Source organism: Emys orbicularis, chromosome 4 (assembly GCF_028017835.1).
Source record: "Emys orbicularis isolate rEmyOrb1 chromosome 4, rEmyOrb1.hap1, whole genome shotgun sequence".
Lineage (NCBI taxonomy): Eukaryota > Metazoa > Chordata > Testudines > Emydidae > Emys > Emys orbicularis.
This window is the reverse complement of record NC_088686.1, coordinates 63,555,377-63,568,830: the sequence shown is the minus strand read 5'-3', so window position 1 is coordinate 63,568,830 and position 13,454 is coordinate 63,555,377. Positions and strand designations below refer to the sequence as shown.

Genomic DNA, 13,454 nt, shown 5'->3' with positions numbered 1-13,454 from the left:
AGCGCAGTAGGGAAAGCGCTGCAGTCTGTCCACACTGACAGCTGCAAGCGCACTGGGATGGCCACATTTGTGGCACTTGCAGAGGCATTGGGAGTGGTGCATTATGGGCAGTTATCCCACAGAGCACCTCTTTCCATTCTGGCACTCTGGCTTGTGGGAAGGGGGTGCGGGGCATTCTGGGTCCTGTCCCAACGCCCCGTGATGCATTGGTTCGCATCCCAGCAATCCCTCTGCTTCCGTCCACATTTGGCTCCATCTTTCAATGTTTTTTGTGCTGTGTGCTCTGTCTTCCCTTTCGGTCTGCGGGAATGGAGCTCGAACTGCTGAGGCTAAGTGCTGTTCACTCAGCTGCCATGACCCACCCTTCCAAAAGAGCCTGCAGTGCCTCAGCCCTCAGACATGTGGCAGCAGCCTATCCCTGAGCAGAGCCTGGGTCAGATGACCCCAGGCTCAGGTATTTCCCCAACCCCTCCAGAGTTGCAAATTAGTCTGTGCAACAGCACTACCCAGCCAGGAACCTACACTGCAAGTCACCAGGCAACAGACTCTCTAGACTGCCAGCCTGCTGTTCTTCCTGTTCCTGCCCCAGCTTTGCCCATGCTCTGCTCTGACCTTGCTTCAGGCCTGCATCTGCCTCTTGACTCCAAGACTCATGGACTCTGATCAGTTTTGACCCTTGGCCTGCATCTGGACTTTGGCTATGGTACTAATTTGGCTTAACTGTGGACTCTGACCACCTGGCTTCAACTTCCTCTCCAACCACCAGGCCTGACTGCTTGGAACCAGCACCTGACAGTTTGCACAGACTCCACTGTACCAGATCCTACCAGGCTTGATTGAGCACCTGGGTGCTGCAGTCCCAGAGACGGCGTCCCTACTCCAGAGCCTCCAGAATCAAATTGCCCAGCTGCAGTTAGAGAACGCCTCTTTCCGAGTGCAGGTCCAGACATCTCCAGGATCCTTGGTGGCAGCCTTGGAGCATGGTCTGAAAATCCCATTGCCAGAGTGGTTTGATGATGATCACCACAAGTTTCGAGGGTTCGTTAACCAATGCCGCTTGCTGTTGCTGATGCGGCCATCCTTGCACCCAGATGATCAGGCAAAGATGGGACCTTTCAACTCAAGGTTCAAATCCCGCTACCATCTGAAACTCATGTATTTGATCATGAAATGACATGGTGGCCTCAGTATAGTTCCTAGTTTGTGGTGCCAGTCTCTACAGAGAAGCCAAGGACTGAATGGGTGTTTTGGCTGGGTACTAGCCTTTTCTTTTTCCAGGGAAGTGGATCTTAGCCTCCCTCTACTGTGTAGACAAGTAACCCCTGAGAGTCAGAGTGGCAATCTGAGAAAAATGCCTGCACTAGCAGGTTGCTGCTGTCTATGTACAGTGTAGTATTAGAGTTGTGTGCAGTTTTGTTGCCCTCTGCTTATGTCCTAACTCGGTGGCCAGAGGAAGATCCTTTTTACCAACCATCCAAAAGGAAATCCGCATTTCCATACTACCTGGCAAATCAGGGCAGTTTTCAGTTATCACTAGGGGATCAACATAAAGACTTCAAAATGGGCTAGCCAAAGACAGAAGCGATCCTCATCAGCTGTCATGTTGTGTTTTATCAGAAGCAAGCTTTCCAAACACATCCCCTCTGCTGCCCACATGTGCCCTAGCACAGGCAGAGCCCCGCCAACCACATCTGCAGGTTCCCTCTCCAGCTCTGGGCCCGTGCCACACCCAAAGGAAGCTGTATTTCACTTGCACTGATTGACTCAGGAGTGTCTGGCAAATTTAGAGACTTGGCCTTTGCTTGAGTCAACCAGTTGCCCATCCAGAGGAAGCTTGTGCCTGATCGGGCAGAGACCACTCACAGCCGTATGCTGACCTCCCGGGACAGTTTCCTATGAGAGAGCCCCTTCCCAGGTCAGAAATTATGCAAATCTACCTGATCCTTTTGCTGCACTTTTGGATAAGATTGGGCCTCCCCTGGCTCGCCCTCCACAATCCAAACATGTCGTGGGTGGCGTGGGAGGTATGGTTCAACTCTGGGGTTTGATGGCTGCAATGCCTAGGAAGACCCAGCGGGGAGACGATGGAACCCCACCCCTGGAAAGGCATCCTCCCTCCTCGGTACTACCTCAGCTTCAGACAACACTGGTTCATCAATTCCAGCCAAGTATAGTGATCTCGCGGATGTATTTGATAAAAGGAAGGCCAATGTCCTACCCCTCACACCAACCTACAACTGCCCTGTAGATCTCCAGCCATGGGCAAAGGTCCCCTTTGGGCACATTTACTCTTTATTGGAACCTGAGCTCAAGGCCCTGTGGGATTACCTGGATGAAAATCTGGCCAAGAACTTCATCCAGCCCTCCTAATCCCCTACAGGAGCCCCCATCCTGTGTGTTAAACAGAAAGATGGGACACTGTTCCTTTGTGTTGATTATCATGCCCTGAATAATTCTACCATCAGGAACAAGTATCCTCTTCCACTGATCAATTGGCAAAATTGGCAAAAATGTGATGGTGTCATCTGATCAGTCTTCCAGTCCAGGTACTACAACTTCTAGAACGGGTTGGCATAGCAAAGGTCTTCACCAAGCTTGACCTGCAGGGTGTATAACTTGGTCTACATCTGGGAAGGTGACAAGTGGAAGAAAGCCCTCTGTACCACACATGGCCACTATGAGTACCTGGTTATGCCCTTCGGCTTCTCTGACTCCCCAACCACATTCCAGTGTTTGGGGAATGTTATCTTCATTGTGCTTCTGACATTCCTCATGATAATTCTTTATCACATATCACAGGCTCAGATCATAAAGCATCCAGGTCCTTGCATATTTTGGACATAGCATGAAAATCACATGATCTTTGGCTTTTGGTCTGTGGAGACCAAGGCTCTATCTCCTGTATGACAAGGGTCGGCTGCAGTATGAGAGCTCCTCTATTCAAAACTTGACACACTATGGACTGCAAAGCATTCCCTGGTGGACAATTGAGACTAAGGGTCATCTCTAGTATGACAAGAGTTTGATCCAGTAGGACAACACCTCTGCTCAAAACAGGTCACTTTTACCATGGTGTTTTTGTTATTTCCTCTAAACCATGGGGAAATGAAGGTTTTTCAGGGTACAGAATAATTCTTATGTCCTTTGACATTTTCTAAGACTTGGTCTTTTCACCACAATTAAAAAAGACCACCCCCACAAATCTGCCTAAAATTTGATGTGAATAAGTCCAAGCAAGGAGCAAAAGGAAGAGTTATCACTGAGGTGGCTATAGATAACAAAGACATCCCTCAAATAGACATAGTACAAGGGAATTACTAATATGAATAAATATAACACCGTTTTCACTGGAGAAGGGAGAGCATCCTAGGACATCAGTTAAAATTGGCATCTGGCAAATACAAGAACATTGTTTGGTTTTGGATCCTTTGAAAATCTTAGCCTTTGTGAAAGGCAATAAAGACAGACTCTGGATTTGTACAGCGGTGTAAAGGTTTTATCAGCATGGCATCGTTCATGCTGGGGCATCGTTAATGCATGGTGAAGCCATGAGTAAGTTATGCAGATCCCAAATGAATGCTCATAAAGCCTTTATATCATCCTGTCATGTATTCTGTAGATACACACATGTCACAGTAAAACTATTTTACAAATGTTTTGGAACAGTAGGTCTCAGACTGTGAACTGCAAAGCATTCACTCATGACTGGTGACTCATGGGTTGCTGTTGGGTAGATGGTGTTGCCTCCACCTTCTCATTTCCAGCCACTTCTAAAATTATATATTCCTCCTGTGTATAGAAACACACACACAACATCACTAGGCAGATAGGTGGCTACACTATAAGGAGGGTATCCTTGAATGAGTATATTGCTGTTGCATGGGCACTTTGGGGGTAAATTGTTATAGCAATTGCATCTTTGGAGGATATGTTGCGATGACAAGGACATAGCTGGGCAGAATATATCTGTACTAAAGAGGACATCATTAGGTGAGTTATGTTGCTATAGTGTGTGCATCTCTGGGAGCCATACTGCTATAATGAAGACCTAATTGGGGGAGCACTGTGTTGCAACTGTAGGATGAGGGCAGATTTTGGTGCAATATACTGCACTAACATGGGTTATACCGGGTGGATGTTCCTATTGTAATGTAATTGGAGCCCTAAGAATTTTAAGCCTGGATCAATATATATAAACATTAAATGTTCCCCATTCTTTATTGTTTTGTTACAGTTGCTGTGTCCTGCTCTGGATTACATGAGAAAAACCCTTCTTTACTGAGTCCCCCTCCCAGACTGTCTCCAGGCAAAAATATGATGGTGTCATCTGATCAGTCTTCCAGTCCAGGTACTACAACTCCTGTCCCTTTAGTCCTTCCTATCTCTTAAGCAGGACCCACACCGAACAGAAGAGTTGAGCTGCCCTCCTTGATAATCAGAAGCCTCCCATCTCCATGTGTGTGTCTGGTTACCAGAAAGCCAAGCTGCTGGCTTTCATAGGATGATGGAACGGACTCAAACAAGCTAGTGTAGCCTTAAGGCACTGTCTCCATTTCTGAAAAAAACAAAAAAAAACAGAACAAAAAAAGTCTTCTCCATCAACACACTATGAAAACAATCAGTGTAGAATATGTGGAGTCCCTGAAGCAAATGCTAATTAATGAATCTGTTTCCTCAGCAAATAGAAAATAACCCCCCTCCGGCAGTAATACAGAGTGAAGTTATTTTCAAAGGAAATTCTTTCTCCACCTGTCTGCAGAAACCCAACAGCCCTGAGCAAGTAGCTGCAAGGAAGGTAGGATGAACTGGGCTTCCTGTGGTACCAGGAGAAGTTGAATGAGTGCCCACATTTGTGAAGGGCTGAGAGAATGAGCCAAGCACTGCTAGAAAGGTAGAGAACTGTACAAAGCTGTGGTACTCTTGGAGGATTCTGAACATGTGTGGAACGTGCACACAGTTCAATATCCACAAGGCTTCAGGAACTCTATCCTTTCTTGTCTGCACTCCCACCATAGCTCTGCTTCAGGAAAGAGCAAAGGGAGAAGGCTACTACATGAGGCAATTCCTGATAGGGGACCCTTTCAGTTACAGCAGGATAAGTATATTGTTACTGTACACATACCAGAGAAGTTATTCTGTTATGCAATAGTGCGAGTGTCCTGTAGGGCCAGCTAGGAGTTGGCCTCCTGCAGTGAGAACATCGTCGTGGCACTACCCTGTCAATGTCTCCCAGGAATCTTACAATGTGGAATTCCTCTCTGAAGTGGTATGTCCGTGCTGGCTGGAATCCTATAGAGTACATGTCTTCATAGCAGTTCCATGGCAACTGAAATTTCCTCTTGTGGTGATTGGGGCAATTTTTCAATATTTCCACTTCTATTTTAGATTGTTTCCCTTCATTCTTTTTGCATGTATTCCTTGTGCATTCAGCAGTTCTTGAAACCGTTCCAGGATGTGAAATGCCTAGAAGACGGTGAACAATTAGCTGTCATTACCTCCCCATTGTAATAAAACCCAATGTCCTGGAAAGCAAGTGGGAGGAGGAGAGTGGAGAGGCACTTTTATCATGAGATCCCTCACAGAGGATGAACAATATTTGGCAGTGAGGGAGAAAACTGGTCTTGTTCAGCCTTAAAAGGAACCATATTTTTATTTCAATAGCATTGCAATAATTCCTCTTTAGTTTATGCTCCCTCCTTTCCCATCCTGCAGTTTCTAAGACATACACAGAAATATTTCATTAGTGCATCCTTTCAACAAAATTTGCATCCAGCTGGTCATCCACCAAAAAGAGTTCTCCTATTGATTTGAATTGGGTGTGTCATAATAAAACACACAGCAACTGTACATATCAAAAAGGGCTCTTTTTTTCAAATCAGTAAACTTGGTCCCAGCTTGCATAACTCATTTATCATATGAATTTCTTTCAAGGAAGACACTTTGCTTACTTCACCTGAACATGAGTTTCCATAACAGATAGTGGGTTATGGTTAGCAAATATAAACAAACAAAACTGCCAAATCCTATAAATTAATCAAGCTACCTCTTTTATTGGCTGGGAAGGAAAAAAAGAGAGATTATTATTATTTCTATGTTGAATCCTTGGGAGTTGCACAGATACTACAGAGATGGGGCCATGTAAGCACCCGGATAGATGTTTGATTGATTGATTGTCTGGCAAGCAATGCTCATACTTCATATTATCTCTTTGCATGCTTCACCAACCTACCTGCAGAATGGGTGTAGCCAGGGAGGCAGGAATATGCTATGTAGTCATAGAATCATGGAAATGTAGGGCTAGAAGGGACCTTCCCTTGACTCAATGGGACCAGGACTGCCCTTAGTCCCCAAGAAGAAAATGAGCCTTTGACAAGCTGGGAGAAAACCAGTTCATAAAAACCAAGTCCTAAGTTTGTGAAATGTTCCCCTTAATGTTTAACACACAACGTTCAGAATTTATAATCCCCAGGTGCAGGGCTCTGGCTCCCCATCCCCTGGTCTCTGGAGAAAGAAGATTCACATAGATGAAATAGTCCCGGCTCTTGTCCCAGGAATGGTTCCCCAAATCCCATCCCGATCCTAAGGTACTAGCCAAAGAGTTGCATCCCCGCCTCCACTGTCATGTGCCACCTGAGGAGCAGATGCACATTTAACCTGGGACAGATATTCCTTAACACTCAGACTATTTGATGTGCATCCCACACTTCCTTGCTCTGTAAATGGCCCTAGCCATCCTCTTCCAGTTGCCGATCGTTTCCCTTCATGCCACAGCTCAGATTGCCCTTCCCCAATAAGCCCTTCATGTCTCCTTCCAGATGTCAAGCCCTCCCAATTTCCCATTCTGTTGTAAAGCTTGTTACTCCTCTCCCAAACATGAGAATCCTCACAACCTAGAGGTGATGGCACAGGGGCTTTGTACAGCTGGAGCAAGTGGGGAAATCATCTGCTTGTCACTGTGAAAGTAGTTGTTGTATTTACTTTATTAGTGGAGCAGTTTGCTATGTGGCTGTATATTCAAGGAGTTAGAAATACATTGCTCTAATATCTGTAACTACAAGTTCAAGACTTGGTAAGACATTTTGAAATGCAATAATTTTCCATAAATATTTATTTTTAAATAAAATTTATGGAAAATTGTTTGGCATTTTTGCTACTCAGACTTCAGTTTGCTATCTCCGATGTTTGACTGTAGCACTGCAGACATAGTGATTGTGTTTTCTGGCCCTGAATGGGTGTTTGGGTGCTACCAGATATAAATATTTACTTATAATAACAATAGGGACACATTATAAACTCTCTTACTCATGCAGGTGAGCAGTCACTGGCATGAATAGTCCTTCTGACTTCAATGAGTGTTCTCATATGAGCAAACTGCTCACTAGTCTGGGTGAGTAAGGGGTTCACAACCTGGCCAGAACCACTAGGACAAAGAACTACATATTTATGTTCTGTGCTTTTCCTGAATTGACCTACTGTGATAATTATATTTTTTAACGTAATTACAAATTACTTGTTAAATTACAAATACTTATCTACTCTGGATATTATAGGGAGAGACCCAGCCCCGAACATTGGTGGAGCTGGGTCCCCTGGGCCCTGAATTTGCTGGAGCCCAGGCACCACGGGCCCATATAACTCACCGCCCCTGGGAGCGCACAGTTCAGGTGGAGACATCCCTTAGGGATGAATTTTGTCAAAGGGGAACTCAATATCTTAGTAAAGAGGATAGGAAAGAAGTTGGTAAAGTACAGGTAAGAACTAGTGAGGAATAATCAAACAAAATAGAGTCCCATTTAAATAGAACACTTAAAGGCAAGCAACTGAATATTGACCAAATGTACCAGTGCTTATATATAAATGCTAGAAGTCTTAATACTAAGATGTATGAATGGGTGAACTGGCATTAAATGAGGATTTTGATATAATAGGTATCACAGAAACTTGGAGAAGTAAGGCTAATCAATGGGACACGGTAATACACGCTATAAAATATATAGGAATGACCAAGTAGGTCACAAAGATGGAGGAGTGGCATTAAAGAAAGCATAGAGACAAGTAATATAAAAATCTTACATGAAACAAACTGTACCATAGAATCTCTATAGCTAGAAATTCCATACTTGAATAATATGGGTATAGCCATAGGAATATACTACCAACCACCTGACCAGGATGGTGACAGTGACTGTGAAAAGCTCAGGGAGATTAGAGAGGCTACAAAAGCAGAACGCACAATAATAATGCTAAGGCTACGTTTTAGTCATGGGTATTTTTAGCAAAAGTCATGGACAGGTAACGGGCAGTAAACAAAAATTCACAGCCTGTGAACTGTCCATGACTTGTACTATATACCTCTGACTAAAACGTGGGTGCTCTGGGGCGGGGGCGGTCTGGGGGTAAGCGCCACCCAGAGCCCTCATCCCCTCCCGCACCCCAACCCCCTGCCTCAGCCCTGAGCCCCCTCCCACACCCAAACTCCTGCTGCTGCTGGGTGAGATGGGCGCGGTGGCCTGAGACTGCCCCAGAAGCGGACGGTGTGGCTGGCCCGGGGGCTGCCCAAGCTGCTCAGGTGGCCTCTGGACCAGCTGGACCAGCCACTGCAGAAGTCACGGAGATCCCAGAAAGTCAAGGAATCCGTGACCTCCATGACAGACTCGCGGCCTTAATAATGGGGGATTTCAAGTATCCTCATATTGCCTGGGTAAATGTCACCTCAGGTGTGATGCAGAGATAAAATTTCTAGACACCATAAATGATTGTTTCTTGGAGTAGCTAGTCCTGGAACCTGCAAGGGGAGAGGCAATTCTTGATTTAGTCCTAAATTAGACCATGATGTAATTAAATATAACATTGTTATACAGAGAAAATGCCAAAGAAACCCACCACGGTAGCATTTAACTTTAAAAAGAGGAACTATACAAGAATTAGAACTCTTGTCAGATGGAAATTAAAATGAGCTGTTACAAGGGTTAAATGCTTCCAAGCAGCATGGTGATTATTTAAAAACACCATGATAGAGGATAAATATATACCCCAAATCAGAAAAGACAAGAAGAGTATCAAAACAATCCACCATAGCTAAACAACAAAGTAGTTGAGGCTGTTAGAGGCAAAAAGTAATCCTTTAAAATTTGGAAGTCATATCCTAATGAGGATAATAGGAAGGTGCACAAACTCTGGCAGGAAAAGTGTAAGACTATAATAAGGCAGGCCAAGAAAAAACTGGAGAAGAAACTTTCTAAAGTTGCAAATACTAACAGTAAGAATTTTTTAAAGTACACTGAAAGCAGGAAGCCTGCCAAACAGGCAGTGGGGCGACTAGATGACCAAGGTGTTAAAGGAACACTCAAGGAAAACAAAGCCATAGCAGAGAAGCTAAATGAATTCTTTGCATCGGTCTTTGCTGCAGAGGATATGGGGGAGATAGCCACAACAGAGCTATCCTTTTTGGGAGACAAATCTGAAGTTCTACCCCACACTGATATGTTAATAGAAGAGGTTTTAGCACAAATTGATAAATTAAACAATAATAAGTCACCAGGGCTAGATGGTATTGACTCAAGAATTCTGAAGGAACTCAAATGTGAAATTGCAGAACTACTAACTGTAATATGTAAACGATCGCTGAAAGAAGACTCTTTACCAGATGACTGGAAGGCAGCTAATATAATGCCGATTTTTAAAAAGGGTTCCTGAGGTGATCCGGGCAATTAAAGGCCAGTGAGTCTGACTTCAGTACTGGGCAGATTGGTAGAAACTATAGTAAAGAACAGAATTATCAGACAGAAAGATAAACACAATTTGTTGGGGAAGAGTCAACACTGGTTGAGTAAAGGGAAGTCATACCTCACTAGTCTATTTTAATTCTTTGAGGCTGTCAACAAGCATGTGGATAAGGGTGATCTGGTCAGTATAGTGTGTTTTGATTTTCAGAAAGCTTTTGACAATGTCCCTCATCAAAGGCTCTTAAGGAAACGAAGGAGTTGTGAGATTAGAGGGAAGGTCTCATGGATCAGTAATGGGTAAAAGATAGGAAACAAAGGATAAGAATAAATGGTCAGTTTTCACAATGGAGAGAGATACACAGCAGGTTCCAATAAGGATCTGTACTGGGACCTGTGCTGTTCATGATGTTCATTAATAATCTGGAAAAAGGAGGGAATAGTAGGGTGACCAGATAGCAAGTGTGAAAAATCAGGATGGGGGTGGGGGGCAATAGGTACCTATATAAGAAAAAGCCCCGAATATCAGGACTGTCCCTATAAAATCGGGACATCTGGTCACCCTAGTGAATAATGAAGTGGCAAAGTTTGCAGATGATACAGTTATTCAAGATAGTTCAGTCCAAAGCTGACTGTGAAGCGTTACAGGGGGATCTCAGAAAACTGGGTGACTGAGTGACAAAATGGCAGATGAAACTGAACATTGATCAATGCGAAGTGATGCACATTGGAAGAAATAATCCCAACTACACATATATAATGATGGGTTCTAAATTAGCTGTTAACACTGAAGAAAGAGATCTTGAAGTCACTGTGGATAGTTCTGTGAAAACTTCAGCTCAGTGTGCAGCAGTGATCAAAAAGTCTAACAGTGTGTTAGGAACTATTAGGAAAGGGTTAAAAAATAATATCATAATGTCGTGATATAAATCCATGGTGCGCCCATACCTTGTGTCCAGTTCTTATCACCCCATCTCAAAAAGGGTATAGTGGAATTGGAAAAGGTTTAGAGAAGGGCAACAAAGCTGATCAAGGACATAGATGGCCTCCATATGAGGAGATGCTAGAAAGACTAGAGCTGGTCAGCTTAGAAAAGAGACAAATAAGAGGGGATATGATACAGGGCTAAAAAATTGTGAATTGTGTGCATAAAGTGAATGGAGAAGTGTTACTCACCCTTTCCCATGATACAAAAAACAGGGGTCACCCGATAAAATTAATAGGCTGCAGGTTTAATACAAACAAAAGGAAGTACTTTTTCACACAATGCACAATTAACCTGTGGAACTCATTGCCATGGGATGTGGTGATGGCCAAAAGTATAACTGACTTCAAAAAAGAACTTGATAAGTTTATGAAGGATAGGCCCATCAGTGGATATTAGTTAAAACAGCCAGGGATGCAACCCCATGCTCTGGGTAACCTTAAACCTCTGACTGCCAGAAGCTGGGAGGAGAAGATAGGGGTGAATCACTCCAGCTTCCCTTTTCTGTACACTTTCCCTGTAGCTCTGGTACTGGCCACTATCGGAGACAGGATACTGGGCTAGATGGACCATTGATCTGGCCCTGTATGGCAGTTCTTATGTTGTTAGTCACGTAAATTCCCACAGGAAAACCTTAGTATGTATGGATACGGCTGGAAATCTAAACCAACAAAAATAGTTAGCAGATTCTCACTTAAGGGACCAAACCAACTTGAATTCTACCCTGCTCTTTGTTGCCCACCCTTCACATACGGTCCCCAACTTTAATTCTCTCCCTAGAGACTGGTTCCTATTGTCCTTCCTTCCTAGGACTGGGTCCCTCATTGAGAAGTAGAAAATAGGGTGCTATTCACATTTGTAAGGCCCGAATATCACCCAGACACCAATGCTTAGTCTTATAGGCCCAGATCTTCAAAGGTATTTAGGCACCTAACTCCCATTGATTTAAATGGGCATTAGGAGCCTAAATAACTTTGAGGATCTGGGACTTACTATGTATATATACAGCCCCTGAGGCCTCTAGATGCTATAATAATAATTACCACCTGAATGAATATCAGCCTGCAATACTTATTCATCTCACTGTGCATATGTGTGAGTGAGAGCATTATGCAGCTGATGTCCCTGCCAGGAGCTTGTATCAGATTGATAAGGCAGCTGTGAATTAGTTCTTTGCTGGTTTATAATATGCTGATTATGAAAAATAACTTGGCCAGGATACTGTGCTGCTCTCAGTACTGTGAATGGGCTGCATGGTTCCAGTCAGTAGGGGTTCTCCCTTCCTCATCTTAGAGATGGTGAAACTGTTCTGAAGGACGTCCATTTTGCAACCCTTAAGATATGTCTACACGACAAAGAAAAACCTCTGGTATCAAGTCTCAGAACTCAGGTCAATTGACTCGGGCTTCTGGGGCTCAGCCTGCGGGGCTAGAGCAGCAGTGTGGACGTTTCTGCTCAGGCTGGAACCCAGGCTCCAAGACCCACTCGTCTCGCTGAGTTTCAGCGGTGTAAACATACCCTCAGCATTTCTATTTGAGAACTTCCTGAGTTCTGTGTCCCACAATGAGAGGGGTCTTTCTCCATCCTCTTTCCATTCCTTTGCTATGTTGGATGTCACTCTTGTTCAGGATTGTACTTACAAGTGGGCCAGATCCTCCACAGCTGTAAACTGGTTTAGCTCCACTGACTTCAGTAGAAGTATGCTGATTTACACTGGCCAAAGAGGTCCAGGGCTGTTTTCCTAGGTTGGCCTTTCCCCCACATCAGGTGAGAATCTCCATCACTCTTATCCATGGACAGCTTCCTCTCTTCCCTCTGACAGTTCCTTTTTAGCTGAGATGTCGCAGACTATTTTGTTGATAAATTGCAGAGGGTTCAAAGAAGAGCCATGAGGATGATTTAAGAATTAGAAAACATGCCTTATAGTGATATATGCCAGGAGCTTAGTCTATTTAGGTTAACAAAGAGAAGGTCAAGGGGTGACTTGATCACTATCTATAAGTACCTACATGGGGAACAAATATTTGATAATAGGCTCTTCAGTCTAGTAGCAAAAGCTGTAACATGATCCAATGACTGGAAGTTGAAGCGAGACAAATTCGGACTGGAAATAAGGCATAAGTTTTTAACAGTGAGAGTAATTAACCATTGGAACAATTTACCACGGGTCACAGTGGATTCTCCATTACTGGTGATTTTTCAATTAAGGTAGTTTTTCTAAAAGAGGTGTTCTAGGAATTATTTTGGGGAAGTTCTCTGGCCTGTGTCATACAGGAGGTCAGGCTATATGGTCACTATAGATACTTCTGGCCTTAGAATGTATGGCTGAACCTATGAATCTAGATCTGCTCATTAACATCCTGGCTGACACCCTCCCTGGAGCCAGGTGGCACACCAGTGAAAAGTTCTCTCTCTGTTTCTCATCCCAGAAACCTCTTGTACCTATGGGTCCATCTGCTCCTGGGTAACATCTACGGACACCTCCGGAAAACCAGACTGGGTGCTATCTTCAATGAGTGCCTTGGTGCCACAGCAGCAGGGTCAAGTTCTGGAAAACCATTCATCCAGAGGAGACAAAGAAGGTAGACAAACTTCCAGTTCATTCCCAAAGGGATACACATATGCACACACAGATGTCTATGGCCATCCTTCCATGTCTCTCTCCGATTGCCACATAGACTATACCTACTTTCATGAAACCATCATGAAATTCCGCTCTAAACTCTAGAGAACACACCACTAAGAAT

The 13,454-nt window shown here is 44.0% G+C and overlaps 1 protein-coding gene across 1 annotated transcript in view; it reads left to right on the top strand.

The window, feature by feature from the left end:
• Positions 1 to 13,454, top strand: part of LTK (leukocyte receptor tyrosine kinase) — a 186,747-nt gene that overhangs the window by 86,855 nt on the left and 86,438 nt on the right. The window contains exons 2-3 of the mRNA XM_065403647.1: positions 4,235 to 4,348; positions 13,137 to 13,289. Coding sequence (XP_065259719.1) covers positions 4,235 to 4,348; positions 13,137 to 13,289 — 267 coding nt within the window. The remainder of the gene's footprint in view (positions 1 to 4,234; positions 4,349 to 13,136; positions 13,290 to 13,454) is intronic.